The sequence below is a fragment of the Anabrus simplex genome, chromosome 12 (assembly GCF_040414725.1).
Source record: "Anabrus simplex isolate iqAnaSimp1 chromosome 12, ASM4041472v1, whole genome shotgun sequence".
Lineage (NCBI taxonomy): Eukaryota > Metazoa > Arthropoda > Insecta > Orthoptera > Tettigoniidae > Anabrus > Anabrus simplex.
This window is the reverse complement of record NC_090276.1, coordinates 10,722,531-10,749,962: the sequence shown is the minus strand read 5'-3', so window position 1 is coordinate 10,749,962 and position 27,432 is coordinate 10,722,531. Positions and strand designations below refer to the sequence as shown.

Here is a 27,432-nt window from a genome sequence, read left to right as displayed (position 1 = left end):
AACATTCCGCAGATAAAATTTTTTTTGGAATTTCTTCTCCCCACAATCACACACATCATTAACACTTCCATACTCAAGACTGGAATTTTCCCTTCAGAATGGAAGTGTGCCATAATATAACCTTTAGAAAAACGACAGAACTCAAGCAACCCAGAAGACTTTCGACAAATTTGTATCCTACCCTGTCTACGTAAATTACTTGAAAGACTTGTACAGAAACAATTCTCTGATTATCCAAACAAATATCAATCAGGATTCTGACCTAACCACAGCACCATTGCAAAGTTACCAGGGACATTCAATTAGAAATGGATAAAGAATGAATGATAATTCTCATACAGCATTTGACTGCACAGATAGAAACATATTACTGGCAAAATTTAAAGCTTTTGTTTGGTTGCTATCATGCCTCAGAGGATGCCAACGATGTGTATCAGTAGGTACCAATACCTCAAACTGGATACAAAACAAAAGTAGGTGTACCTCAGGGCAATGTCTTGGCACCACTCCTCTTCTCCATAATTACCAGAAAATCTCAAAGACTGTAAATACCATTTGTATCCTAACAACATACAGTTATACTGTACATAGAGACCCAAACGACATCCACCTCGCCATAAATAACTCGAGTGAACTTTCTTCACATTACAGTCACTTAAGAAGTTAAGAAATTTTCTTCCACTTAAAACGAAGAAATTACCTGGCAGACACTCTCGGTACTAAAAGCCATAAGCCATTTAATTTTTACTCATATAAAGTGTAATTCTACCCATTTTCAACTATAGAGATGTTCTATACAACAGTTTAAACAGCATAGTCAGCATCAAATTACAGCATGAATACAATGCATGTATCTGCTTTACCTCAAGTAAACCAAGACATTATGTCCATACCTCAATATGCCACAATCAGCTGTCTAGGCTATATCTAGAGAGATAGAGTCTGCACTCCATGTCTGTTATTCAAGTTATTCATAAGGCAATTAGGAGTGAAATACTGTACCGGGTTACTTGATAGGTGACCTTCACTACCAGAAATAATCACCAAAAGAGGTCACTAACCAACTCCCTGCGAAGTTCCCCAGTTCATCGCATGGCTAGTTATAGTGATTCATTCATACCTACTTCTATTTGCCTGTGGAATTCCCTGCTGGTAGAAATTTGAGACATTCCTAGTACACAACTGTTTAAAAGAAGGTGTTGCTAACATGACTTAAATGTAAGAACATAGTCCATTCCACATATCGTCAGATAATTTACTTTCTTCAAGTAAATGTCAACTGTAGGAACTAGATGATACGCTTTTCCAAATTACTGAATTTCAGTATGTTTTAGAAAGAAAGAAATCAATCAATAAAAAAAATTAATTAGAAAGACACAGACAGATTTTTTAAATTTTATTTTTACCGGGCGAGTTGGCCGTGCGGTTAGGAGCGCGCAGCTGTGAGCTTGCATCCGGGAGATAGTGGGTTCGAATCCCACTGTCGGCAGCCCTGAAGATTGTTTTCCGTGGTTTCCCATTTTCACACCAGGCAAATGCTGGGGCTGTACCTTAATTGAGACCACAGCCACTTCCTTCCCACTCCTAGCCCTTTCCTATCCCATCGTCATCATAAGACCTATCTGTGTTGGTGCGACGTAAATTAAAAAAAAAAAAAAAAAATTAAAATTTGCTTTACGTTGCACCAACACAGATAGGTCTTATGATGACGATGGGATAGGAAAGGGCTAGGAGTGGGAAGGAAGTGGCTGTGGTCTCAATTAAGGTACAGCCCCAGCATTGGCCTGGTGTGAAAATGGAAAACCACAGAAAACCATCTTCAGGGCTGCCAACAGTGGGGTTCGAACCCTGTTTCTCCAGTCTGTCAGATCTAATTTATGAAAAAGAAACAAATTCGGGTATAATCTATTGTCATATGTTTTCCTTTTCAGGAAATTCCTAAATTTTATTTATTCAGATACACACCTTCAGAAAGAAAGAAATCTCCAGGATGCAAGCTCACAGCTACGCGCCCCAACAACATGGCTAACTTGCCCGGTCACAGACAGACAGACAGACAGACAGACAGACAGACAGACAGACAGACAGACAGACAGACAGACAGACAGACAGACAGACAGACAGACAGACAGACAGACAGACAGACAGACAGACAGACAGACAGATCAATCAATCAATCCACTGAGCAAGAGGTTTCCTGCTGCTGTGAGGGTGATTTCTGCAGACTCTATACAGGATGGTTGCCCAGTCGTACTTCCTCTCAAAACAATAATCACCACCACCATCATCGGTAGACTCTCATGCTTGTTTTATAACTGTTAAGTTCCTCAGTCTACCGAAACTAATTTATGAATAAATAAAATGCAGAAAATTCCTGAAAAAGAAAATATACAACAACAGATTATACCCAAAATTAATTGTTTCTTTTTCAGAAGTTAGTTCTGACAGACCCGAGAAACTAACAGTTCTAAATGAACCGAGTCGAGACTGAGAAATGGCTTCCACTATAACAGAAAAAAAAAAAAAAACCTCTCAAACTATCATCACTATACTGTTGTTTTCATACAGTATATGCTGTCCAAATAAATATATACTGTATAGAGTAGTTTCTGCACACCAGTCACTGTTCCAAATGAACAATCCATACACAAGAACAAAGAAAAGAAAAGCCGCTCAAGATCGGGAACGAAAGAGACATAGCACACACGACCTGAAACTGTACAGACCAAAGACACAGATGAGGAATAGCTTCAGGCTAAACAAGAGCTACTAAAAAGAAAACAAAGAGACCAATCACTTAAAATTATCACCTGAAATAAAGTAATAATATTTTATAGATATTTAATCTAATTTTACACTATACAATTAAAACATTCCACAACTGTTCTAGTATTTCCAATACCAGTAGATACCTTGATCTCTAATCCATAAAACAAACAAAACAATGAAAACACTATTACTCCAGTCATTAGGTACCTTGTTTGAAACAAACTGTGGGGTAGTTATGATTTTTTGATCCTTTATGTTTCTTGGGATACTGATTATGAATCTGAGAGTTCCCAACAAAACATTTTCCTGGAATTTGAGCTATAGCCAAAAAACATGAACAAATAATTTTCCCTCTCAGTTTTTTGCTTATAAATAAGAATTATTTATGTTTTCAATAAAATTACTCTATACTAAAATAATCTACACAAAACATTGTTCTTAACTAAGTCTACCCATTTCCTTCGTGGCCTTCGCACGGGTCATCTTCCTTCTACTTTTCTGTCAAATTCCTTCCTTGCAGTTCTGTTAACTGGCATCCTCTTCGTGTGCCTACACTTCCCTCAAAAACCAACTGAACAAGTCGTGGGTGTCTTAAGATATCCCGGGTAGGGTCTGACACATCCCACTCTGACGAGTCTAGTGTCAGGCCTAAGACGAAATGCTGGTTAATAGAGCAAACGCCTGAAAAGCCATACATCTAATTTTTGATCAAATTTTGCCAAATCGATCTCCTCTCACCAATTCAAATCAGTATCACTTCATTTGTGATTCGATCTACCCATCTTACCTTCAGCATTCTTCTGTAACATCACATTTCAAAAGCTTCTAATCTCTTTCTTTCTGAGCCAGTTATTGCCCATGTTTCACTTCCATACAATGCCAAGCTCCACACGGAAGTCTTCAAAAACCGTCTTTCTAATTCCTACATCAATGTTCAAAGTGAGCAAATTTCTTTTCTTAAGAAAAGCGTTCCTTGCTTGTGATAGTCTGAATTCTATGTCCTTCTTACGTCTGCCGTCGTTAGTTAATTTACTACCCAAGTAACACTATTCATCTACTTCCTTCAACACTTCATTTCCTGCATCCTTCATTTTTCCTGCATCATCTGACTTCATTTGACTTCACTGCATTACTTTTGTTTTGGACTTATTTATTTTCATCTTGTACTCCTTTTCTAAGACTCTGTCCATACCATTGAGGAATTCCTGCAGATCTTCTGCAGACTCAGATAAAATAACAATATCATCGGCAAATCTCAGTGTTTTGATTTTCTCTCCTTGGATTGTGATTCCTTTTCCAAATTTCTCTTTGAGTTCCTTTTTTTTGCCTGTTCTATGTAAGCATTGAAAAGGAGAGGGGACAAACTGCAGCCTTGCCTCACTCTGATTTTTGTACAGATTGGAGATAATTCTTTTTTTGCGGCATCTGAACCCAATCACCTTCAGAATCTCAAATAGCTTGGTCCAATCAACATTATCGAATGCCTTTCCCAAGTCTATGAATGCCATGTATGATCGACCGCTTGTCTTTCTAAATTTGATCTTCTGAGATCAGACGTAAAGTCAGGATTGCTTTACGTGTTCCTACATTTCTTCTGAAGCCATCTTCTTCCAACTCAGCTTCAACTTGATAACACTGATTCGTAGGTTGTTTTATTATTATTATTAGGTTGTTATGATTTGTACCGTTTTGAAGGATTATATATTTCATTATCTTTTTTGCTTGGTTACTAATGATATTACTTACCTAATTATCATTAATCCTTGCCAAGCGGATAAGTTTTTGCTTGTGAGCATAATTATTTTTTTGTAAAATATTTTTTATTTTTAACACACATGAAAATGCAAATCTGTAAGTACTCTAAGGCTTATTAAGTCATTCATACCTGATTTCAGGAGGTCAGCTTGCAGGTATCCATATAATCTTGAAAAAATAAATCCTTAACTGCTGGTTATAGTGCAAAAATGACACAAGGCACAACACAACGTAATCTTGATTAAGATCACTAAACAACTGAGCTGTAATTCACTTTCTACCCTACTTCATAATTCATCATGACTACTGCTATAAACATTGAACTGGCAAATTCGTAATACGCATGTACAGTAACAATCTAACTGGTATTTATGATACAATTTTATACACACGATGTTGAGTCTTCCCTGACAGCTTAGAAACTTTCACTTGTGTGATACATTTCAAAGCATGTATCAGGGTGTAAGAATGCCTTTGCTGTGCAAATATTACAATAATAAATAGTCTATTTTCTTACTTTTTGGGCCTCACAGACAACACAGGCTACAGAACCCCTTTTTCATCATCGGTGTCTGCTCTGTCACTTAGGTTATTTTTCGCACTCACTTGCAATAATTTCACTTTCCTCGTTCTCCCACTCATCATTACTAATTTCTGGGTATTCATCATTACTATTTAACAATTGTGACTCTATTTCACTCTCGTTTTGAATATATTTCCACGACATAATGTGTAGAAAAGGCAAAACATGAACTTTCACAACGTCAGCAAACTTGAAGCTCACCAGCATGGAAACTGTTCTTCGTAAAAAACACCTCTTTTTAAAAATTCTAAATTCCTGTGTTTGGACTGCCTGTCTATACACTCCTGGCATCTAATGGCTAATATTTCATGTGGTCGCAAAAGCGCGTAACTCAAAATTCCAGGTAAACACATCTATCGCTCGCGCACGAACAGACGGGTTCCGGATAAAGACGTGTAACGCTTGGCTAAGGTTAATAATGTTGAATTAAAACTACTTATTTAAATACTTTTATGCCCGGTTTCACCAACCTTCGTCAAGGGAGATGACGATCGTCATATATTTGATGGTCCGTCAAATCCACTTTTTACGTTTCTCCAACATCCATTTTCACTGATGATCATCAAATTGTTCCTTAACTTTGAAGAATGGTTTTTCGTTCGTCAACTCACTTGACGATCCTCAGGTTAATTAAAATGGTTACCAAGCTGTAAACATACGGTAATGTTCATTGCAATTTAGACATATCTACTCCTGTCAAACTGACGAACGGTCACAGACTTGATGTAAATTCAAGGAAGTGTGATCAGGCGAAATAAATAACTAACAACATTGCTGTCGTTAAGTTGAGGTGAGCTAGATCTCCACAAGTGAAGTCAAGAAAAGGCCCGCTGCATATCGCATATCTCAACAGCAAACTTTATGACTATAGCTCCAACGGAGGATGATTTTACTTCGGTATTGCGCATCGGCAATACAAGCAGTGCTAGTGTACGATGAATTGAAGTGCAGTGCAATGGCTTCGTGATAACAGGTTTGCTACACATATGAAGTGAGAATAGTCGTCATTTGGAGTGCTGTTCAATAGTGCCTTGTAAAGTGGAGTAATACAATAGTTTTATTCTGGACATTAATATTGTACTGTGTCTACTCTCTAATTATTTATCTTTTTTTTTTACTCTCTTAATTTTATTTGAGAACGTGAGAGCACTAAGGGAAAAACCGGTTTTCATCTCAATTATTATTGTGCTCATTTATATGTTAAAGCTCGTAGTGCAAAATGGGAAAGAATTTCGATGCTGAGATTATGTATATAGAACTGTTGGAGAATCTTGGGCCTGAAAGAGTAATTATGGAATGAAATGACCATTTCCACACGATGGACGATTTGAAATTTATTATGAGGTACAGGCTTTATAAACAAGTGACTTTGAAATTATTAGAACAAATTGAAGCAAGGCTTGAATATCCCACTAATACGAATAGACCACTCACTCCTATCCAGCAATTGCTTCTGATACTGCGTTTTTGTGCTACTGGCTCTTTTCAAATAGTAATTGGAGATACAAATGGAGTTTCGAAAGCTACAGTAAGTAGATATATCAAGAATGTGTCTGAAGCAATCACCTATTTAAGACATCACTACCGTATGTTTGTTTTCCCAGCGCAGATGAAGTACGTGCTGTTATACAGGAATTTTACGGTATATGTAATTTTCCGGGTGTAATAGGGGCAACTGACTGTACTCATGTACCAATACAGTCTCCTGGTGGTCATAATGCGGAAATGTTTCGCAACAGAAAACAATATTTTTTCCATTAACGTTCAGACCATTTCTGACACGAATCTACTGATTAGAAATGTAGTAGCACGATGGCCCGGCTCGGTACATGATAGCTTCATTTTTGATAACTCAGAAATCAGAATGATGTTCAAAACAGGAAAAATACCAGAAGGGCATTTATTGGGTGATAATGGTTACCGTTTAGCCCCCTATTTTCTAACTCCCTTTTTGAATCCAAGGACTGAAGGTCAAGAAAACTACAACAAAGCTCATGTGGAGACATGAAACACTGTGGAGAGACAGTATGGGGTGTGAAAAAGGAGGTTTCCTGTGCTATCTTTAGGATTAAGAACAAAAGTAAGAACTGCATTAACCATCATAGTAGCCACTGCTGTTCTTCACAATATTTCAATACAAACTAGAGAGGAGGATCAAGAGCTTCGTGAGTATTTGCAAGAGAAAAGAGCTCACGTCAGAAATGATCTTATATTTGATGTGGTACCTGTCCCTGCCGTAGAAGTTCCTCGTGACGGTGCACCTGCTGCTGTTCGTGAAAGGATTGTCGAAACTCATTTCCTCTAAGAAAGTAGTCCAGTTAAACAAACAAATTCGCAAGCATTTTAATGAAATGTTCTTACACAATGATATGAACTTATTTTTATTACATTTTAACTCATTTGTTTCAGTTTACTGGCAATTTAAATTGTGTCTACATCAATGTAATTTTTGTTAGTTCACTTTCACTGATATGTATTTTGTCACATAATGCAAAGATGCAGAAGTATTGTTCTCTAACTCTTAGAATTATCCCTTGTATGGGACGAGAGAAAAATTAAATTAAATAGTTTAAATACTAGCAATACTACATTATTAATAAATAATTACTTGTTCAAATACTTGGCAAGTTTTGCTTGCAACACAGATGTTTTAAGCTCTTCATTTTCTTGTTTCATGTGTTCAGTTTCTTTCTGCATTTCAAGAAGCCGCATTTCTGAATCATGTTTTTCTTTTAAGTTCTTCAACTCTATGTTGCATAGTTTTCGTCTTTCTTCAGACAGTTCGGAAAGTTTCTCACGGGCTTTGGCAGCTTCGGTCTTTTTCCACTTTATTTAATTTGGGCCCATTCCTTGCACTTCACGGATTCCTCGAAGTACTTGACACTGGTGTCAGCTGCGATATCAGTACTTGCTCAGTAGAAACAGGAATGAGAGCAACAGCTGACGTCACTTCATGAGGTGTGATCTCCAACATAGCATGCTCGTAAACGTCTGCTGATTGTTCATTGTGACACATTTAATGCTTGTGCCAATTGCTGTTGAGTTTGAGTTGGGTCATCATCCAGTAACGCCTGCAATTGCTCGTCTTGAAATCACCATGTTTAAATGGTCGAAACCGTGTCTCACATGTTCTAATCGATGGAGCGTGCTCACCACATGTTTCTACCAGCAAACGATGACTTTCCACAGCCTTTCGCTTTGATTAAATAAGAAAAGCAATACGTGCCGCAAATGTTCTTTTTCAGGCACAAACGTCGTCATGATCACTGAATGATACAACACAGACGCTAGTGTTTGGCGGACTCAACTTGTGTGTGTTGGTAGGTTAACGTCAGACGAACAAACTGACGTATGTGTCAAATTCATACTCTGCGTACTGTTCGCGGGTGCCATCTCTTAGTAAAACAGAAAAGACTTATGCATAAGCCTGGTATAGTTAAAGAGAATATATATGTATAAAAGAAAGGAATATATTTTCTGCAATGCGCTATGGAAAAATATAACTAGTGGTAATAAATACATATACTCACCATGCGTCCGTAGATGAGAATAGGTCTCCGACATTTGTCACAACAGTGGATCAGAGGATTTTCAACTTTGACCCCAACCAGATTGACTGGATGGTCCCAATTGAGACGCAGCATTGCTTCTGACGGGCCACGATCGATGGTGGTGAATGTTGGAGGTTCCAGCATAGATATGTCTGTCTCCATATCAACTGTGGGTTAGCAGAAGGCATGCTGTCAGTAAAAGTTCTCAAAGAGGTACTGGAGTACAACACAATTTCAACAATTTTATTCCAGATTTATCAATAGATATGAGTACTGAAGGCTTATGGGATCAAGGAGAGAAGGAGGGTGTATGTAAGTCCTTCAATTTCTGAATGTTATGACTTTGACTATATTTACTCATATCCTTAATCTATTAAATTGATAATAATATAATAATGTTATTTGCTTTATGTCCTACTAACTACTCTTTTACTGTTTCGGAGATGCTGAGGTGCTGGGATTTAGTCCCGCAGGAGTTCTTTTACGTGCCGGTAAATCTACCGACATGAGGCTGACGTATTTGAGCACCTTCAAATACCACCAGACTGAGCCAGGATCGAACCTGCCAAGTTGGGGTCAGAACGCCAGCATCTCAACCATCTGAGCCACTCAGCCTGGCTATTAAATTGATGGACAGATAAAAATATATAAAACATTATATACAATCAAGTTCTGATAATACATATGCATTCACCCAATTTGAGGGTTAATCACGCACCCTAAAAAAATTGAAAATAGAAACGTAAGAATAAATAAATAAAAAGTGTTGTACACTACATTATTTTTCCTGCTTTTGAACTAAGATTTTTCTGACCTGAGTTGTGGCCCACTCTTATCATCATATCAACTTCACAGTTGACCTGGCACATGTTATCTAAGCAGGAGGACACCAGTTCAGCTGTGGGTGGACATCTAAACTGTTTATCAACAAACTACTTTGATCTGTTATTGACATCAATTACAAATAACACCACACTGAATTGGGCCACTCACTACAAGCTTTATTTTTCAATATAATGTCGTCCTCAGTTTAATATTATGATATGTCATAATCACCACAACTACATCAACCGATTCAGTGTTATACAATAAGTCTACTCCTTACATCGTTGTATTAGAGTTTTTGTTTCTCGCCTGCAGTTCCGTAATCCTTAGTCCACCCGATGAAGATGACGCTGATGGCTTATCAGAGCAATTCTTGCATAACACATGCAGCCATACAGGTTGCATCCGATGGAAGGTGGGGGACGTGGCAGTCTTTGGTGTAGCTTCTTTCTCTGGGAAGTTTCCTCATCCTGTCTCCGACGTTTCTGCTCAAACTGTGCAACTGCAGCCGAGATAATAGCACGCCAGTGAGGGCGATCCAATGCGAGAGTATGCCAAGTATTTGGGTTTATATCTACTCTTCTCATGGTCTGCTTAAGTTGGTCTTCAGAGGAGCACCACGAGTCCTCTTGCCAGTGCTGAGTTCACCATACAGGATTTGCCGAAAGAGTCTGCTGTCACTCATACGATGGTGGCTACGATACTGTTAAGCTTCGCTTTCTCAAGAACTGCTATATTAGTTATATAGTCATCCTATTTGATGTCCATGATGGGTCTAAGTTTTTGTTGATGAAAGTATTCCAGTTTCTTCATGTCCCGGCGATATAGGGTTCAGGTTTCACACCCGTAGAGTAACTCAGAAATAACAACAGCTTGGTACACCATTATTTGGATGGTTGTTTTTCATAATCTGTAATCGTGCCTTCCAGATGTTTTTTGAATGTTATATTGTAATATCTTGACATACAATATTGCTTTATATTGATATTACTGTTTTTTTTAATGTTATATTGTAATAATTGATATACAACTCCTTTATATGGACATTATTAAGACTCAAAATGGACGATGGAATCCATAGCTTATGCCTAACAGATTAATAATCTGATTGACGTATAATCTCTGCCAGATTATTTTATTAACTTATCGTATTATTTTAATTGTTTGAGGATCATATTTCAGTTGTTTTCCTTCATTCATATTTTAATGTCTCTTATTAATCTGGACCTTGCCAATTTGTATATATTTTGTCAATGGCTGAGGATGACCTCTTAATAGGTCAAAACTAGCACCTAAAATATAATATCTATCAAGTGTTCTACATCTTTTTAAATGAATGAATGAGTGAATGAAGAGAAATCCACCTTCACAACACCGGTACTGGAAACATAACATCAGTGGGACATGTTTCGTCTCTCTCTAAGAGACATCTTCACCCATTCGAGGAACAAAAAGAAATAGCAAAGATACATATGCATTCCTAAAAACCATGTCTTAGTCTTCTTGAGCTATAGTCTATAGACCCTAGTCAAAATGTACATATTCATATGCTTATGAGGGTATGTACATGCTGTAGTACGGATGTAAAGGAGAGGGTGCAGCCACCGCCTAAATTAAGGTACAGCCTCAGTATTTGCCTGGTATGAAAATGGGAAACCATACAAAACCATCTTCAGAACTGCTGACAGTGGGATTCGAACCCACTATCTCCTGAATGCAAGCTCAAAGTCGCACACGCCTAACCACACGACCAACTTGCTCAGTCACAACTTTTTTATTGTCGAAACAAATGCCTGTAGGATCCTTATTCGAAGGGGTGGACTTGAGTTTATTGCTACACAGTAACTATTACTCCTTCATCATCACCATCATCATAAAAGCAATCTTTATCTCTGTCATACTCCCTCCACCCTCAGTTATTTTCTGACTAATATAGGGAAACGTTTGGAGTTGTTTGATCATGTCACTGAGGATGAATAAGTGGAGTTCTTTTGGTGATTGTGATATGGCCATGTATTTTGTCTCTGAGGTAGTTAACGTCATTCTGTACCTTGTCACAGTGGATGCGATTCTAGAAATCATTGATTGTAATGAAGGTGCACTACCTGCTAGTAAGGCCTGGTCATCTGCAAATTTGATTATACTGGCCAATGTTCCACTTACATTTATATCCATATTTGATCCTTCTAGTGCTTCTTCCATCATTTCTCCAAAGCGTTAAACAGTGCTGGTGAAAGGGGACATCCCTGCCTTACACCCTTCTTGATGGGTACAGGGTTCGAATGGCCATTCTTTAGGGATACCACCAGTACTAGAACTTTTTAACAATGGTGCAAATACCAAATGAGAGAGATAAGCTGGTCTTCTACACCTGTCTTGTGGAGTAGAGGGATTACTTTTTGCCAGTATGCTCTATCGAAGGTGTTTTCATAATTAACAAATGTACAAGGTTCTATTCTCAGTCAATCGTGAGTTTTGCTAGGATTCTGAAGCAGCCGATAACATCTGTTGTGCTCAAGCCCTGGCAGAAACCAAACCAAATTTCTTTAAAGTAGACACTTTTCCTTCCAATCTTTTCTTTGTGATATTCAATAGGATCTTGGATGCATGTGGGACCAGACTGATACTTCTGTACATTTCACATTTAGTTGCATTTATTTTCTTTTTAATTGGTATTATGACCGACTTATGAAATTCACGGTGTCAGACACCTCCCTAGTAAATTCCTTGGATGAGATTGTAGAATAGAATTTTAAGCTCATCACTAAACCTTGGATTTTTTGGTGCTAAAAATGTTATTTTGGTGCCTAAAATGGGTTCTCAAAAAAAAAAAAAGTTCTAAATATATATTTTAGATACTTTCAATTTTACATATTTTAAGACATTTATCAATTAAAATATTGCTATTTTGCTAAATTGATAATTCCTTAGGGAGGAATATAAAACAAATTTCACTCACATCTTTGTTACAAACGTCAGAGAATATTATTTGAGCATCCGATGTGGAGAGGGGAAATGACTGCAACCTTTAACGCATTGCTAACTGGATGCTCTTCACATCGCCCATCCCCTGTGCCCGCCATTTCCTGAGCAATTTAATGTTTCCACACACATAGAATCAAATGAGCCTGGCTTCACTGCCCTTGTACTGATTGTGCTAATATTTACTGGAAACCTTCTGAAGTACTCCTAATATTGTTTTCTGGTGCGATAGGTTGTGTAGCAATGACCTTGATGAAGTGGCATACGACAACTTGTACTGATTTCACGTTGTTTTGAAGGGTGGATATCTTCACCATCACTACTCGCACTTTCATCAGAAGAGTTTTCAGTATCAAACTCACGTTCTTCAACCTTACTTGGGCATTCCGAATAATTATCTGCATACAGTTCCTTAAATATTTCGTCCTGATCTAAGCATACAATTAGTCGGGGAAGCGCCACCTTACCCACCACACGGCTCATCGAACGATGTAAACATTAGGTCGGAAAACTACGAAATTGAAGGATAAAACAGGAGAAGAACAAAACATAAAGGTAGCATGGAATAAATACAACATTCAACAACAAGATTCTATAAACCAAGACTGCTAGCCAGTTTCAGAAATTCCAATAGATGTCACCTAATGTACAAGTTTCGTGAACAGGAGTTAACTCGGGACCCGTCAGCAATGTGTTAATTAAAGATGACGTGGAAGCTAACACTTTGTTTTCAACAGGTCAATGGACACTCATGACACAAGACTAGTGGTGGGAGGTCCTTAAGGAATTCTGGGGAGTGAGGTTTACAGCTTTCAGATTTTAGGATTTTGTTTGAAAAGTATTTTGTGAGTATACTGTTCAAGATACTTATAATGAATCAACAAATATTTGAGTTTCTCGGAATAAATTAAAAGCATTTTAATCTATTTAGGGATTAAAAAATAGGAATTATAGCAATATAGGCAAACATAGGTTCTAACATCAATTTAGGCATTTTTAGGCACTATAGGACCACCGTTGTTAACCTTATAAATACATGAAATGTGTAAATACAACTTCATTTTAAGATATCTCCGAAGGAACAAAATAGATTTTTGCCTAAAATCTGAGGTCTACTCATCACCTGCTACTTTAAGAAATTCAATTAGAAGGTTGCCAATACCTGGAGCTCTCCCATTTGGTAATAATAATAATAATAATAATAATAATAATAATAATAATAATAATAATAATAATAATAATAATCGTATGGCCTCAGCTACCGTGTGCAGACATTTTGATTTGACTCCATCTGGCTGTCTGCTCGTCAATTTTGACGTTCCATTTTACTCTAGGTCCGCTAGATGGCAGACAGAGTAAACCGGATCTCTCTTGGGCGTCAAAGGCTGAGATTTTAATGAATTTTGTCGGGTAAATACCAAATGTATCACCAGAGATCTTTTACATGCCGACATCGTACGACATGGAGTGTCGAATGGACTTTTTTCCGCCCTTCAAAAATCCGACTACCTCTGCCGAGTTTGAACCCGCTATCTTGGGATCCGGAGGCCGACACTCTACCACGGACCCACAGAGGCAGCTTCCCATTTGGTAATGATGTCAGTGCCTCACTGAATTCCTCTTTAGTCACAGGTGATAGGGTTGGAGTATCCACCTGTAAAACTGGGCCATGTCTATGTGCGGGCCACAATTCGTATCCACAACCCAACCAGAAGAAGAAGAAGAAGAAGAAGAAGAAGAAGAAGAAGAAGAAGAAGAAGAAGAAGAAGAAGAAGAAGAAGAAGAAGAAGAAGAAGAAGAAGAAGAAGAAGAAGAAGAAGAAAGAGAGGTATAAGAGACTAGGCATCATTGAGTATGCTACTATGTTATCCACAATAGAACCTCTCAACTCTTACCTGGAGATATTCAATCAGTCAACAATAAAATGAGAAAAAGCAATGCTTGATCAAACCTAGAATATTGTACAGATAACTTACACTTTGGAGGCTCGTGAGTTTCAACAACATTGCACTCAGTAGCTATCTCAGGTGGAGGTGAATTGGGCTCTTCTGTGATGTCTGTGATGTCTGGAACCTGAAACAAACAAAATAATAATCTCTGCATAACCACAGTCAATAATAATAACAATAATAACAATAATAATAATAATAATAATAATAATAATAATAATCCGACACCTAAGCTGAATGGTCAGCGTTGAGGCCTTCGGTCCAGAGGGTCCTGGTTCAATTCCCAGAGGGAGGAATGAGGGATGTAATCACTAGTGCGTGTTTCTATGGTGGTTTGTGGTGTAGTGTGTTGTCTGAATATGAAGAGGAGAGTGTTGGGACAAACACAAACACCCAATCCCAAAGCCAGAAGAATTAATCAGATGCACATCAAGTGGGGTTTATAATAAATGTGAAGTGATAAAACTGTGGTTTTCTAGAAGCATGAGAGAAGTAGACTGCTTGAAGGTAAGTTGCTGTGTTAAATGTTAGCAGGAAGGAACGGCAGTAGTCTCTTGTGTAGAGTCGTAAGGGAAGTTTGGATTGAAGTCTGTAACAATAGGAGATTTACGTGTTAAAGAATTAATTTGATGTGATTATTATAGTGACATTCAAACTGTTTAAGATCTAAAAGTTTCCTCTAGTGTATAAACTCATGACTACTTGTATTTTAAACCTCATTAAGGCCTCATTTCAAGAATTTCTTAACTATATTCAAGAAAGTGTATAATTTTACGAATATTTGTATTTTAGACTTTATTAAGGCCTGATATTAAGAATTTCATAACTATTGTCAACCATTTTGCACATTTCCAACATTTCCTTCACATTTATATGTAAGTTAATTACAATCAGGTACCTGATTAATCAACTTTCAGTTTGAGATTAAGGCTGAAGATGCCCATAATTAAAGGGCGAAACATGTCCCTATAATTTCATTTAATTCATTATCTTTTTCTATGTATTGAACAGGTCGAATAAATAAACTTTAATATTTATTTAACTTCATTGTACATTTCAATATGGACCTAAACATGAGAATTATAACACGTAAAGTTTGCACCTGCGATCCCATAGGTGTGGGGAAAGTGGTAGAATAATAGTTGGACTTCAAATATCATATGGAAAAAAATATATTTATGACAGAGCTCAAAACTGCGCCGCAGGAAGGAATTTAAATGCCGATGTGAATGTGCATGAAATAAAATTCATTATTAAAGCCCGTATTGTTAACCTAACACAAGTATTTTGTTCTTTGAGGAAATTGCACCTTTACAATACTATAATTATTTATTTTATTCGGAATAATCAAGTTAATGAGACATGATTTGTCTCTTTAAGAAACATCCTCAAGCCTAAATCATCATCATTTCTTCGCTCCAGGAAGCCAGATGCGGTTGTGTACGAGGTTCCTCCAGTTTGTCCTGTCCATCCACACATGATGTTCAAATTTGCGACGCCAGTTTACATCTCGAATTTCAAGGTCCTTGAAAATCTGCTTCTCCCAAACATCATGAGGTCTTCCGCTTGGTCTCTTTCCAGGAACACTGCGATCAAAGTATACTCAAGGAGTCCTGTGGGGATCCATTCTTTTTATGTGACCATACCATTGCAATCTCTTCACTTTGAGACTCTCCACCAAGCTTCTTTCCAATCCAAGCTGTTGTTGGATATCCACACTCCATATTTTATCCTTTTTTGTTTTTATAGACAAGAACATAGGAACTTCATTTCTGTCATCTGATGACTCTTTGTTGATCTAGACCATACATCAATATAGGTACCAGACATATTTTAGACAAGCTGATCTTGGAAATTAACGGAAATGTTTCATCCCAAAGTATTTGACGTATGACGTGACAGAATGTGGGAGCTTTCTGTATTCTGTTGCTAATCTCTTGATGTATGGTACTGTCTGAGGACAGAACACTACCTCCCACAGCCCTAAAAGGGTACAAAAATCAAGAAGCAAATATACACATACATTTTTAAAAAAACCATTTTTTTCTAGTGGCTTTACGTTGCACCGACACAGATAGGTCTTATGGCAATGATGGATAGGAAAGGCTTAGGAGATGGAAGGAAGCAGACGTGGCCTTAATTAAGGTACAGCCCCAGCATTTGCCTGGTGTGAAAATGGAAAACCACGGAAAACCATCTTAAGGGCTGCCGACAGTGGGATTTGAACCCACTATCTTCCAGATGCAAGCTCACAGCTGCACGCCCCTAACCGCACGGCCAGCTCGCCCAGTCAAAAATATTTCTTGTAAAGGCATAATATACAGGGTTATTCACTTAAGATGTTACACGGAAATAACGTCTAAACCATTAAAGATATCGGTATTCTGTTTTTATATTCGTAAATTATACCCAGGGGCTTGTAAAATAATGTGCTACGTATTCTCATGGGGTGATTAATAACCAAGATACTGATACTAACTCCATATTTTTAAATGGAACGGTACAAATTCATACAGGTGGCCTAAAAGTTCAACTGCGTACAAGTTCAAATATGTAAGTATTTTCAAAATCGGACAGTTACTTTTTGAGATATCAATAAGAACAGCATGCGCGGTTTTGTATGCCGCATCAGACAGCGTGCAGTTGGGCAAGGACATACTGACGTGCAAGTAGTTTCCTGGGTGTGATTCCAGCCTCAGAATGGATACCAGGCATATAAGCACATCGTACATATGTGATGGGTTTGCAAAGTGTGTATGACAGGCAAACTCATGACAAGACAGGGAGGGTTGATGTTTTTAAAAGGAATAAAATAATAACTTTGACTTCAAAGGAACATAACGAAAACTATAATTGTCACTGGTTTGAGTGTACAGTACATACTACTGTATGAATTGAGAAATAAACATAACACAGGACACCTGAAGAGCTCCTAGCAAAGCAAATTAATAATGTAGTAGAGTGCTTCGAGTCCTGCCTCGCCCGACCTGGTGTCCCATGTTCAACACCACGCAAATGCCAGATTGGTACCTTTCAGATAGCCCACAGCCAACGTCCTTTCCAAATCTTTCCCATTCCCATCCGTGGGGAAAGATGCCAAACTGAATGCAACCTGTCACACATGGATTTCAAAACAAAACAAAAAAAACTTTAATCTCCCTTCCCCGTTGTGTGTTCGCCAGTCATACAATAACCCTGCACACCCAGGGTATGTTACGGTACACCACATTATGTGTACGACAGTTTACGGTACATGCCTGATATCTGTTCTGTGGCTGGAATCAATGCCAGGAAACAGCTTGCGTGCCAATACGTCCTTGGCCGACCGCACGCTGTCCGATGTGGCACGCAAAAGCCCAAATGCGGTTTTTATTGACATCTCAAAAAGTAACAGTCCGATTTTAAAAATACTTACATATTTGAACTTGTATGCCTTTGCTGGCAGGATGGAGTGTTTACAGTGCACTATGTCTTCTGGTATGGGCTAGAATAAATTTGTTACTTTCATTGATCTGTCTCAGTCTCATCCTTGGCTTTGACAATATGAAAGTGACCGAGGTATGAGCGATTCTAGTAACACCGTTCCTTATGCAGCCAGTTCCTGTTATGAATGGTATGAAAATATCGTTCATAGGGTCAGTTGGTGCATGCATTTCAGTGGGCTTGGCAGACTGATATGTAATAGCAACTTCTAATTCAGTGAGGAAAGCAATGGGAAACTACCTCACTCCTCATTTCCCTAGTATGCCTCTTCAGTGACACCTAGGCTAACTATGACAGCTGTTGGTGGAGCTGCAGAGGATCAAACCAGCCTTTGGGCTGAATACCCAACATACATACATTTGAACTTGTACACAGTTGAACTTTTAGGCTAGCTGTGTGTATTCGTGCAGTTCCATTTAAAAATATGGAGTTATTATCAATATCTCAGTTATTAATCACCCCATGGGAATAAGTAGCACATTATTTTACAGGCCCCCGGGTATCATTTAGAATATGAAAACAGAATACTGATATCTTTAATGGTTTAGATGTTATTTCCGTGTAACATCCTAAGTGAATAACCCTGTATGTTAGTCTTTGGTGATAATCTAGTCTTGAAGATTATAGTCAAATGTGCCACTATGAGGATATATGAAATTTAAAGTAACATGCATTCAGCTGAAAAGAATTCACTCCATTTAGGTGTTTTTTTCACAAGTTGTGCCTTAAGTGTTTATAAAACCTGGGTTGTTAGATAGTCCTCAAAAAAGGTTCTTACGGAGCACTGATATGTGTGAGACAAAGATGTTACTCTGTCCTTCAAATTAATATACTTTAGATTTGTTCCAAAATAATATGAGTGCTTTTTTTGTAATTGCTGAGTTAAAGTATTAAAATGACAGTTCCAACACATGGCTAGCATACTGGAATTTAACATGCTCATTGTTGATTAAAACTGAGCTTGAATCCGGAGGGGAACTTCTCTCAAAGATTATTATTATTTGAAGTTGAATTATTGGGCTAGGTTGAACTGGTGACTCATACGTTGAAATGAAGAAATTAAAGATACCTCTGAAGTTAAAAGGGATGTTTTCTCACCGGTCTTTCTTTGGCGTGGCCATCTTGCCATGCAGCCTTGTGTTACCAAGGTTTTGTAAACACTTAAGACATAACTTGTGAAAAACACCTCAATGGTATGAATCCTTTTCAACTGAATGCATCTTACTTTAAATTTATGTCTCCACAGTGGCGCATTTGACTATAATCTTCAAGAACAAATAATAATAATAATAATAATAATAATAATAATAATAATAATAATGTTATTGGCTTTACGTCCTACTAATTACATTTACGGTTTTCAGAGATGCTGAGGTGCTGGAATTTAGTCCCATAGGAGTTTCTTTTATGAGCTAGTAACTCTACCGACATGAGAATGACAATTTGAGCACCTTCAAATACCACCGGACTGAGCTAGGATTAAACCTGTCAAATTGAGGTCAGAAGGCCAGCGTCTCAACCATCTGAGCCACTCAGCCCGTCTTTCTTTAAGAATTAGGTTATCACCGTAGACTAGGATAAGTTATATAAGAAACTGTTTAGTATTATTTTTAAAAATTTATGTGTATCTTAGCTTTTTGGTTTTTGTTCCTTTTTAGGGCTGAGGGTGTCTCCTAAAAAGAATAAACATGTCCCATTAACTCTGTTATTCTGAGTAGAATGAATAATTATAACATTGTAAAGGTGGAATTTCCTCAAAGAACCAAAACTCTTGTATGTGAATGTATTAGGCTACAGAAAGTGGTAACGGAAATAAATCCATAACATCAAGAATTCAGAAGATGGAAACTGCTTTCCATCTATCAAACTGTTTACAGCAAACAATGCCTCTCCTGGAAAAGTAAGATTCATCATGACGTAACAGTGATTAATCCAGACACACTATATTATTCAGAAATCCTCAGTCTGCAACAAAAGGATTAGGCCTAAAGGAACAATCAGAGAATAAGGAACGAAAAATCGAGAAGAATTTTAGGGCCAAGATTTAAAAGTGGAATTCATTACCCTAAACCTAATTTGAAATATATCAATGTGTTTATAAAATCACAGATATGATATGACTGCAACAAATCCAATTTACAGGGCATTTAGGAAGAACTCTACTAGACTTCCCCAAAAAATTTACAAATATCTGCAAAACAAGGCCACTAGACCGAAGTGGCATAAACCTTTAGGGTCACCAAATCTACTAGATCAGAATAAAATCAGAATAATTTATTCATTCACAAAGCACAAGATACACTGAGCAAATTTCACTTGTACTGTCAACAGACTAATTAACAAATGTAAACTTTCATGATAAAATACAACAAACACAACAAAAGATAACAAGATCAGGTACACAGCCTACCAATATATAATAATTTCGTGTGGCTATTTCTAGCCGGGTGCAGCCCTTGTAAGGCAGACCCTCCGATGAGCGTGGGCGGCATCTGCCAGGTGTAGGTAACTGCGTGTTATTGTGGTGGAGGATAGTGTTATGTGTGGTCTGTGAGTTGCAGGGATGTTGGGGACAGCACAAACACCCAGCCCCCGAGCCATTGGAATTAACCAATGAAGGTTAAAATTCCCGGCCCGGCCGGGAATCGAACCTGGGACCCTCTGAACCGAAGGCCAGTACGCTGACCATTCAGCCAATGAGTCGGACAGCCTACCAATAACGACTGTCCAAATCTAACACCATGAGAATGCTCATGTTCATAGCCAAGTCATCGTGGGTCCAAATGGTGGTATAACCTCTTCACAATCAAACTTATCCTTAGGAGAGTGTTTACACCCCTCCCGAATATACTTTTACTTGATGCTATATCAAGCTCTTGTCTCCTTTTAATATCGTTATCAGAGAGCTCGGAGGCAGATTAGGAAAGATCATTGAAGTATTGAGTGCTAAGTGTGGGGAATGTGGAGAAGGTCTTTGGTTCTGGTGGAGCGGGATGGAACACGGAGAGAGAAGAGTAAGACAAGATGTTCCGAGCGGTAATGCCCATTTAAGATCCCGTGGAGGAAACTCAGGTCAGCTACCTGTCCCCTGACGTACACTGGTGACACATTTATTGCCCTTAATACCTGCTGCATAGACGGATTTCTGAGCTTGGGGTTTCTGTTCCTAACAATTGCAGCAAAGAAGGATACTGCTTTGCCTAACTGGTTAATATTGGTACAAACTATGGGATTTAAGAAAGAAGAATAGGAACCTAACGAGGTCAGAGGGACAGAAACATGTACAGTTCTTAAGAATGAAGAACTACTAGGCAAGTGGGAAGGCCGAAGAAAAAGTTGATTCTGTGTGGTCCTAGGTGAGTAATTCATGAATAATAATAATAATAATAATAATAATAATAATAATAATAATAATACAGAGCTCGATAGCAGCAGTCGCTTAAATGTGGCCAGTATTCAGTAATCGGGAGATAGCAGGTTCGAACTCCACTGTCAGCATCCCTGAAGATGGTTTACCATGGTTTCCCATTTTCACCATAATGGTTTAATAAGTGCACTATTAGATTTTAAGAACAGGTTTTATCAGTTTCAAGGATACAATAAATTAAACATTTGTCAATTTTAATTATATGTGGCTGAAGGTGACCTAGAACATGGTCAAAACTAGTACCACAATGTAATATGTATTGATTAGGTGGACATTCTTTTCAACCTATTGTACTGGTTCATCAATACGGATTAAACATGAAGATTATTTCATATGATGCATTCGGTTTATCGGCTGTAAGCTTGACGTCGTCTTATTACTTGTAGGGTACTCTGGAAAACTTCAAGACAGGCATGATAGCTGTGCGGTACGATCACTGCTACTTACCAAGATGGCTGCAATTCAAATGCAGGCCCATGCGTGTGGGATTTAAAAAATGAAAAGTCACGTCACTGAGGTTAAGATTCCACATAAAACTACACACTTGCCTTTTAGAACTTCAAGTTTAATTTACCCTGACATTAAACTTACACAAGTATTGGTACATTACATGAGAATTATTTTTTCATGAGATGCATAAAGGCTAAACAACATGAATTTGTTATTCTTTTAAATATTATCTTCTACGTGACTCTATCTAATTATGTAAAATAAATGAGAGAGAGATATTTATATACTTGGTACCCTCATGATTTACTTTCTGGAGACAAACACTCTGGGGTAAGCTACCCCTAGGAGCCCCAGAGGTGGGAGTGGGAATGGGGTGGCATATAAAAATAATCAAAATTAGTATCAAATCCATAGTTTTCAGGGTCGTTGAGACTAACTGTGACCCTCTGGATGCCATTTAATTCAAAGTTCAGCCCCACTTGGAATGGGGGTTAGATGGGGTAAAAAAGACTGTGTCCAAAAATGACAAAGATTATTGATGTATGTGTATATATTCCAGCATTGCTCTTAACCAAGCTTGGTACACATATGACTTATTATCTGGACAAAAGGTACTGTGGGATAACAGAAAACAACCAATATTAAGGTAGAATCCATAGTTTTCTGGGTCGCTGAGATGCATAGTGACACTCCAGGTGTCATTTAAGTCCAAGTTCAGTACCCATCGGCATTGGAGGGCGAGACGGGGTAAAGAAAGAAAGATGTCCAAAACGATCGAGATTACGGATGGATGAATGAATGAATCTATGTTTCAGTACAGCTCTTAATGAAACCTGGTACATATATGACTTTCTATCTGAAAAACATACTGTGGGGGGGGGGGGGGGGGGGTGAGATGCCCCTAAGAATTCATATGAAATAAACATACTGTTGTTTCCTAAATACGTATGTTTGGTATTGATAAAGCAGGCACCATTTGGAATTTCCTGTACCACAGATATTCAGACTGATTATAAGCCATCAAATTGAAAGACCTGCACCAGACCTCTCCAGAGGCCACATGCCATTATTACTATACACCCCAAAGGTAAAAGAATCCTTTAGGTAATCCGATCCATTTGCAAATATTTCAATCCAACAACATTTCAATAAAACAACGCAGTTACATACATATGCCGGTAAATATGTATGATCTACAGTGATGTAGCCTGTGCGGACCAGGGCTGATGAACCGTGGATGTCAGGAGACTGAATTTGCAGATGACTTCAATTTAATTTAGAAGGTAAGGATAACTTGTCTTTAAACAATTAAGTGCGAGCTCTGTAGTTGTGCAAACTACAATGTGACCTGCAGTGTGGCTAAAAACAAGCGATAGACTGGAGGGATTTTTTAGAGCATTATCAGCACTATGATCATGCCAGCAACCTTTGTTAATCAACATGTTCAATAATCTTCAGAAATGTTATGGACGATGTGTGCCACATGATGGTGCATATTTTGATCACATACTGAAGGCAAAATACTGTGTAGTTGATATACTCCTCATAGGAGAAGTTGTATTAATAAAAAAATAATACCAACACAATTAAATAACAATTCAGTGCCGTTTCTTTTGCAGCATACAGTATAAATATTTATTCTTTTTGGTTACAATTTGCTTAGCCTGAAAATGTATAATGCCCAATAACAGAGCCATTATATTGGTGTTATAAATTTACTCATTCGGGACAAATAATTCAGGTTCCCTAAGGGAATCTATATCCATATCATCTGATAGCCTGGCGAGCTTCAACTTTTGCAAAGGAGACGAAGTCTCTCATAGTGCATTGGCACTGTCGGTAGCTTCAAAAAGCCTACGCAGTGGCCTCCATGGTATGCACTAGGTAGGTGTGCTATTTACCAACTGACAAGCCAACTGATGAGCTACACTGGGGCGAAACGCTGGCAACAGAAATGAGTTAGCCTGAAAATTTATATTTATATTATAATGGTACAATTTGCTTTACGTCGCACCATATGGCGATGATCGGGTAGGAAAGGGCTAGGAGTGGGAAGGAAGTGGCCGTGGCCTTAATTACGGTACAGCCCCCAGAATTCGCCTGAAGTGAAAATGGGAAACAGCAAAAAACCATCTTCAGGCCTGCTGACAGTGGGGTTTGAACCCACTATCGCCCGAATGCAAGCTCACAACTGCGCGACCCTAACCGCACGGCTAAATTCCTGTTTATATTTTCATTGAAAATGTTTCAATGTTATCTAATGTAGTTTTATTATTTATAACCCAGTTACATTTGAATCACTTTCTTTAATTTTAAGACGACAAATGTATTTAAAGTAGCTACACAAAAATATATCTTACGATTTAAATCATCAAAACCTTACTGCATTACAAAAGAAAATTCTAAAACTTGGGTCTTCAGCAGCCTTCGTTTGATGTGTCTGTTTATCACACAATTCTTCCAGCTCTGACACTGCATATCCTGCTATTGCCATTGTCTGATGTATATGATCTGTTGAGCCATCTACATTTACTACAAACCAAACCAAACCAAACCAAATGGCACAATAGCCCCGAAGCCATGCATGTTGATAAACTTAACCATAATAGGTTAATATGGTTGTTCGATCCTGTATTGACTTGTCTGAATCTATTACAGAACTATTTAAAATAGTTTTCTTGAGTCAGCCTTGTCAATACACCTTATAATGATAGAAAACTATTTATTTTACAATACATATTTAGGGGAAAATCACACATTCCCTTCATCAGTGATGTCGGCTCAAAGAATAAAACAATATAACACTACCTTTTGTTTTTTACAATTTAAAGAAGTATTGCGTCCTAATTCACCATATCAATGAATAAAGAAAATAATGAAATATTATGAAAATGATCATTACATGAAATTTTGTTGAACTGAATGAGAATACCTATATAAATTTAAGTTCAAGTTTTTCTTCTTTTCGTTCCTTAAATGATCAAATTCTAGTTTATATAATGGGTTATCTTATGTACTTCTCTCATGAAGTTTCCCTTTTTGGCCGAATGTATTAATTCCATGTCATTAGAAATGCCTGTAAATTTATGATTCTTTTCAACCATATGTTCTCCCATTGCCGAATATCTTTTATGTCTGACTGCATTATCATGTTCTTTGCACCTTATAGCCAAACTTCTTCCAGACTGTCCTATGTATCGTTGTTTACATGTTTGGCATGTCAATTTGTAAATTCCTGATTTATTAAATATTCAGTACATGTACTCTCTATCTTATCTGAATTGAAAATTATCTTATTAGTATTATCATCAGTTTTGTATGCGACATTTATGTTCCTTTCCTGAAAATTTTAGCAGTTTATAAGAGTGCTTATTTTGAAAAGTTAGAATTGCAGATTTCCATTTCTCCTGAAGGCCTGCAGATTACATGTCATGTGGTCAGCACGACAAATCTTCTTGGCTTTCTAGACCGGGGCCGCCATCTCACCATCAGATAGCTCCTCAATTGTAATCATGTAGCCCTCAGATCCAGGTAAAAGTCCCTGATCTGGCTGGGAATCAAACCCGGGGTCTCCAGGTATGAGGCAGGCACACTGCCCCCACACCGCGGGGCCGGCACATAGGGGAGTTGGGAGGTAGATGAGTAGAACTAATGAATTACAATATCATGAATACCTTTTCAGTAATTTTAACTTGAATTTGTTACTTTTAACAAGTCATTTTTATTATAATTTACTTCTGGAAATGCAATTTTAATTGTTACACTAGGTAACTGATATTTTACCGCACTTGGCATGAAAGAAAAAATTAGAAAAATTTAAGTAATGACGGAGAAAACATTTTCAGTAGCTTCACCAGTTCTGGATGAGATGCTTTCTTACCTCTCTAGAACTTATCCCAGAATATCTATCACTGCTGGAGATGTTCATAAAATTTAAATCAGGCATTCACTCAAGTGCCCATGTAGGACATCTTTTCAGCAAATGCAAAGATGTACTTTCCCCAAGAGCTTGAGGCTTAGCGATGAGAATTTTAAGAACCAATTATTTTGTAACATAAATGGCAAATTATTACGAGGGGCTTTCAATATATAATACAACACATTTTATTTCTCGGCCAATTTCGGTTTTTAAAAATTGGTATTTTGTTTGGGACATCTTTCAATATTCCCACTTCATCTCGTAGAGTTTCATTAATTTCCAATAGGTGGCAACGCTATAACTAGCCTTCAAAATGGCATCTGTAATGGAGGTGCGCACCAAACAGAGAACATTTATTGAGTTTCTTTTGACGGAAAACCAAGGCATTACAGATATTCATACGCGCTTGTAGAATGTCTACAAAGACCTGGCAGTGCACAAAAGCACAGTGAGTCGTTGGGCGAGGCGTTTCATCACAACAACATCGAGCAAACCCGTCTGATCTGGACTGTTCTTCCTCATCCACCCTACAGCCCAGATCTTGCACCTTCTGACTTCCATCTATTTGGCCGAATGGAGGATGCACTCCGCGAGAAGCACTACGTGGACGATGTGGAAGTTTTCAATGTAGCACGACATTGCCTCTGACGATGATATGTCGATTCCCATAGGGAATCAGAAATATTTGTTCCGAATGAGTAAATTTATAATACCAATATAAATGGTCCGTTATTGGACATTATAAATTTTCCAGCTAACTCATTCTTGGTTGCCAGAGTTTCGCCCCCATGTGCTAGGCTGGGCTCAACAGTTGGTACCTGCTGGAATTCCCAAAGAGAAATGTTGTGGGTGTTGGTTTGAGCATTTGTAATTTGGACAGCAAATATGAAGGAAAGCCGGTCCTTCATACCGGAAACCCTGAGTTCGATTCCCGGCCAGATCTGAGGGCTAGTTCGAGGTCCACTCATCCTACGTACGAACAACTTGGGAGCTATCTGACGGTCAGATAGCGGGTCCGGTCTAGAAAGCCAAGAATAACATCCGAGTGGATTCGCCACCCTGACTATGCGACCACGTAAACTGCAGATCTTCGGGCTGAGGGGCGGTCGCTTGGTAGGCCAAAAACTATCAGTGCACTGTAATAGCATGTTTTTTTTTTTCAAATATGGAATACGAAAGCTATAATCTCAGAATTTTCTTTGTTTTGAAGTATGCCTATAGTAAATTATCTAAAGAATGGTTCACTGGCTGGGAGAAATTCGAACCCACCCAACTGCTATACCATGGACTCTTCCAACTTTTCAAATCTTGGTTTAATATACCTCTCAAATGGAGAAAAAACTGAGATCAAATGTTGCTAACTGAATAATAGGGCTTTTCCAAAAGAAATAAATGAAGAAAACCATGTACTAAAAATAACCCCAATACTGGGACAATTTCAATTTTCTCACCTTGTCGACGGTCTTCTTTCCCCGGCCGCGGCCTCTGGCTCTTCCTCTTCCACGGGCCCTTCCTCTAGCTCTTCCCCGACCTCTGCCCCTGGATCCAGAATTAGTCACGTCCATCACAATTATAAATATTCAGTAGTATGAATAATAATAATCACGCTATTGTAAATATATTTTTGACATTCAGTCTCGTATAAACAAGTTCACCCTCCATTCAAAAACAATAATACAGTTTACAGTACACCAACCATACAAAACAAATTTTACCATCTCTAAGAAAATATCGTAGGC

At 38.0% G+C, this 27,432-nt stretch overlaps 1 protein-coding gene across 1 annotated transcript in view; it reads right to left on the bottom strand.

Annotated features, from left to right (window-relative positions):
- LOC136884047 (E3 ubiquitin-protein ligase Hakai) overlaps positions 1-27,384 on the bottom strand; it is a 45,576-nt gene extending 18,192 nt beyond the window's left edge. Inside the window, exons 1-3 of the mRNA XM_067156072.2 lie at positions 27,145-27,384; positions 14,442-14,538; positions 8,638-8,825 (exon numbers count right to left, since the gene is read on the bottom strand). Coding sequence (XP_067012173.1) covers positions 8,638-8,825; positions 14,442-14,538; positions 27,145-27,258 — 399 coding nt within the window. The 5' untranslated portion in view covers positions 27,259-27,384. The remainder of the gene's footprint in view (positions 1-8,637; positions 8,826-14,441; positions 14,539-27,144) is intronic.
- Between the last annotated feature and the right edge of the window lie 48 nt (positions 27,385-27,432).